Source organism: Limulus polyphemus, unplaced genomic scaffold (assembly GCF_000517525.1).
Source record: "Limulus polyphemus unplaced genomic scaffold, Limulus_polyphemus-2.1.2 Scaffold282, whole genome shotgun sequence".
Lineage (NCBI taxonomy): Eukaryota > Metazoa > Arthropoda > Merostomata > Xiphosura > Limulidae > Limulus > Limulus polyphemus.
In genome coordinates, this window is record NW_013665892.1 from 380,620 (window position 1) to 385,901 (window position 5,282).

General features: G+C 28.9%; 1 protein-coding gene across 1 annotated transcript in view; it reads left to right on the plus strand.

Annotated features, from left to right (window-relative positions):
- LOC106457023 (chloride channel protein 2-like) overlaps positions 1-5,003 on the plus strand; it is a 67,780-nt gene extending 62,777 nt beyond the window's left edge. Inside the window, exon 25 of the mRNA XM_013916407.2 lies at positions 4,253-5,003. Within this exon, the coding sequence (XP_013771861.1) occupies positions 4,253-4,438 (186 nt within the window). The 3' untranslated portion in view covers positions 4,439-5,003. The remainder of the gene's footprint in view (positions 1-4,252) is intronic.
- Positions 5,004-5,282: the final 279 nt, after the last annotated feature.

Here is a 5,282-nt window from a genome sequence, read left to right on the forward strand (position 1 = left end):
AGTTACAGTTTTACTGTATTGACAGATATGTAACCTCATCTCTCAGTGGTTGTAACCATTATCTTTTCCATATTAACATCAATGAAATGTCTTGTTAAAAATTATACAACATATTATTGATCATGATTTTGATACCAAAACAGTTGAAAAGGACATTAAGATTATGGGATTATGTCTCAAACAGATGGTAGATGGAAAGGCTGTTCAATTAGTTTACAGAAAATGACAAAAGGACAGGCATTTTGAAAATTTGTCAAAAGGACACCAGCTATGTTTGTCATAGTTGAGAGGCCTTTGGAAAATATTTAGGAATGAAAATTTACATAGAGAACTTAAAACTAAAGAACGTCAGGTCTTAATTATCAAACATATTCATCACATTCTCAGATATAGATTAAACCTCTTTTTTTTGGGCTAGAAGAGACAGGTATTTTACTTTGATTCATGCAAATAAACTTGGGTAAGTACTTAAAAATTTAATTAATATAAATGTTTCAATTTTAAATAAGAATAAATAAGATGTATTACCGAAGGATGGTTTAGAATGTATCTCTTGAAGGTTGTAAAATTCTTACATTCCCTTTTAGATGTAGTCCTTTTGTTTCCCAAACCCCTTAAATAGGGGTTTTTCCCTTTGTGACTCCAATAGAGGAGGATTTCTGCCCCCCCCCCCCCCACACACACACATTTTTAGTTTCATTTTTTTTTTCTTACCTCACTGTAAATAAGCAGAAATTTAGTATTTTCTAAATCAAACTTTGTGAATAGAATTTAATTTATGGAATTTATTAAATAATTTTATTTTAGTGAGAAACTGTTTTTGTGACACTTCTATAAAGAAAAATAATCCATTTTCATGAACAATTTTTTTGAAGCATTTAATGCCAAGAGAAATCTGTATACTGGATTATTCTTAAGATGTCCCATACTCTTAGTTATTTAAGTTTTAAAAACACTTTCCCTATTGAAAATAAATTGTAAAACATTATAAAAGTATTATCTGTTAACTTTCTAATATCTCTAACTCTCTAAAATGTGATTGATAAAATAAATCAGTACAGTTGAAAGCAAATTGGTTGATAAATTTCAGCATATTTTAAGCTCTACAATTTGTTTTTACAAATGAAAAATTTTGAAGTCCTTTTCATATATTTTTTATGGCTGATAGACTGATGCTACAAATTATTCACATATTCATGCCATACATAAACTAGACAATTATTCTACACCTGACTCATAAAGAAGATTAAAAATATTTGTTACAAACTGGGATATATTATTGTGATTATATGATAAAACACGCATATTAATGGGCAATTTAGTTTTTTTAGACTCAGGATAAGACTAGACTTTATTCTTTCAAATGGGTAAACCATATGTCAACATATGCTAATCAAGACACATGGTAGTATGTCGTGTGTTATTAACAGAAGTGCTAGCTTAGCAATTTTCCTCTTTCTTTAGCTCGGACTGTGATAATCTAAACTATCACACATGCTCTACTAGACTCTTATTTCACATACTAAATTTCAAGGCAATCCATTAACCCTCTCTGCTCAGGCATCATTTACTGCACATGACACAATGTTTTAGTGACTTACATTCAAAATTTTATTAAATCACTTTTTGTTTGTTATACCAATTAGTATAGCATAAAATCATAGCTAATAATCCATATTTTAATAGTATATAAGTTTAAAGTTCTTAATTTTATAATGCAAAATGTTAAAAAATCCTGAATGTCCCCTAATGTGAGAAATGTGACATTTTTTTCTCTAGGTATCCTTCCTCCTTTATTTTATTCACCACCCCTCCAATAAGTATGAAATCGTAATCACTCAGACAAACCATAATTTTTATAGCCTTGAATTTTGTTTGGTTACAGAGCTATGAAATAGAAAATCAGACCCCTCTTGCCACATCCAGTTTGTCACATCCTCTCTTTCAGAATTTGTTACTGGTTCTCTCTTACATTTAATTCTATATTAAAAGAAAGAAAACGATTAGCTGGGATGAATTTGTAACGGCACTTGTCACATAGTTAGAAAGCCAGAAAAATTGGGATAGTTATGGGAAATTTCTGATTTTTGCATGCTATTATTCTATGTTCTTTGGTGTGTTATTTAATCAAATAAAAATTATTTAGTGCATTACTACCATTAATATAAAAAAGTAGGGTTAAGTGTCGTTGACAGTTGTTTATTCTTTATTTATTATTATAAAAGTAACTAAAATGTAAAAATAGGGATCTATTTAGGTTAGTTAAGGTTAGATTAGGTAATATAAATAATAATAATATAATATAAATGTTTTATGAGGCACACATACAAGCAGCTCATGGGTAAATTAATTTGATAATGTAATTTGAGCTGTGTGTTTCCTAAGTGATTTACAACTTATAATGGAATGAATAGTAGACACAGTTCAAAGGGCAATTTAAGGGCATTAAAACAAAATTAAAAAATAAATAGATGTGTACTATAATAAGTTTAAAGCTACTTAGGAGAAACGATTTAGTGTCACAATTTGAAGTCATTCTAGAAAGAAAAAAGGTAATTTAGATTTCTTTTTTTTTTGGTGGTTATAAGGTCGGTCAAATTAACCAACCTTATATAGCATTAGGGTTGAGAAAGTAACAGATAAAATAAAGTTTTGCTGAAAAAACATTTGAAATGTTTGTAGGAGGTTTTAGAGATTATACAAATGAAATTTGAGATTTTTGAGATGAAGAAAACTGTTTTTAATCTTAACATAAATATCAATCACCTTGCACACGAACTACTAACAAAAACACTCTGTACTTGGACAAATCTTTTATTAGCTTATTAAAAATACTTCACTGAAAAAATGATTTTTTGTATGTGAGAGACTTGTATAATGTTTACTGAAAGTGTGCCAAATTTTGTGAAGATATACTATATTAAAAGTTAGTAGTATCAAAACTATAAAGATTTTAAATGAGTACAAAGACCAATCTCATGTTGAAAGAGTTAAGAAATATATGAAATATAAAATATTAAATTTTTATAGAATTTCTTAATTTTTTTTCTCTTATTTTTCCTCGCACTGAAAGTACAGAAACTTTATTTGATAGAAAAACATACTTAACTTTCATGGATTTTTTCAAATTTGGTAAACTGATAGATTATTACAACCTACAATTAAATGTGAAATTTGGTATAAATATGAGCCACATGTGCAAAGTTATTCCACAAAAACTGCTCAATTTTGACCAAACTTTTAGTGCATGCCTACACAAAAAGTCACATGAGCTGTCAGTCGAAACTTTTTACTTCAGCTTCAACTAAGAGTAAAGGTGGACTTATTTTAATTCTTTGTCATTTGGATTAATGACAGCTGGTATAGAGTAGCAAAACTATAGGTTGAAAGCATGTGCAAATACATAAGTACTGGTTAGGCCAAGCAAACTAGATTAGCAGTTTCTAGCTCAAGTTTTCAATGGAATCATACAGGTGGACATTTATTATTCATTTAAACTTTTAAGCACAAATTTGCTAACTCTTATGACATTCTCCTAATTGAAGAGTGTTTAGCATCACGTGATATTAGCTTAAGCAATTAGCATAAATAATGATGTTTGATATAACTGTACAGAATGCATGCAAATTATGACAATAAACTGTTAATCTAATTTCCATGGTGTTACTATAAAGGATGTTACTAACACTATTTTGGAGAGAAAAATTACCACCATATACTTTAAAGAATGTGGTTGGTTCTGTAAAGTATAGGTCTATTCTAGTCAATAGGGTTGCGATCTTAAAGTTAATGTTGGTTACTATCGAGTGTCACTTGCTTGCTGTGGTTTGTTGGTGTGTATTGACAAAAAGTCATGATATCTGATCAAAAACACCTTATGTGTGAAAAAAAGTGTCAGCCTAAAAAGGATTGACCTTGCCTAGCTAACTAATGAATGAGTACTTGCTTAAAATTCTTATTAATTCTATAAGTGTAGCTACCAGTTTTTATTTCATTCTTTTAAGTCACATGCTCAATCCTTTTTTTTTGGCCATACTTTTTTTACACCTAAGGTCTTTTTGATTAGATCTAAAATTACATAGCATGTTGTTTGGATGATAAGGTAAGCTGGTAATCTGTGGTTTTAAGTTGTCAAAACTCAAATAAAGTACATCCTGTGAGAACAGTTACTTAAGTTGTAGAAAAATGATAAGAATTACAACATGCAGTTGAATTTTGAAGGTTTTGTAAATTTTTATTCTTTTAAACTCAGGTCCGACAAGCTATCGAAAATCTACATAGTGGAATGTTTAATAGGGTTGTGGAAGCAGAGAATGGAACTACATCCTCTGAACCTCCCTCTGAAACTCAATCAGAATCAGAGGATTGTCCTGAGCACAATACAAATGCAGAACATAGTAATGGTTCAACAGCCTCTCGAAAAGCATCCATAGTATGAGTAGAAGAACGTGTTGTAAGCTATTTAATTAGGAAATGCCTTATTAGTATGTTTTATGTAAGTTTCAGTTGTATTGTTAGAAGGCTATTGTTCCACCATGAACTAGAAAATATTTACACAAGCTTCAAACATCATAGGAATAAAACCAAATTTCAAACTGTAGATGTAATACATGATCATGCATTGTTACTTAATTCCATGTTTTGAAGTTTGGATATTTTGATTTAGAAAGGCTTAGGTTAGAAGACATCAAAACAATTCCAATAAGATTTTTAGAATTTTTTTTTCATTTCTTTTACTTTTAAGTTTTTAGAAACCTTTTAGTGAATATTTAATTATCAATGCTCTAAAATGTTGATTTGTGTCTTGTATCATAAAATTTCCAGAAAATGTATGAAAGTACTGCTAGGAATAAGGTTAACTAAACAGATAAAAACAAAATTCAAAACTGATTTATGTATACAAGATTGTTTTGATTTAATTCAAGTTTTCATAGGAGATGGGAAAAACATAGGTTCAGTTATTTGGTAAACCATGATAATGTGAGCTCATGGAAAGGATTAAATCATAATGCAAGCTCATTATGAAGAAATTTTTATCTTGTTTGAAACTAAATCATAATTTCAAATATTTATATATTTAAAACATATATTGAAACTATAACCTGAACATTTCTTTTGTCCAAATCCAATTTAGAGTTTTATCTTTATGAAATCAATAATACAGTGATAATTCTATCAAAAAGTAGGTATGTATTTGAAGAGTTCTTTTTTTTTTTTTCTTTTAGAACATGATTTATTTTATTCTGCAAGAAAAAGGCATTTGTTAAACAAGGTGATATAAT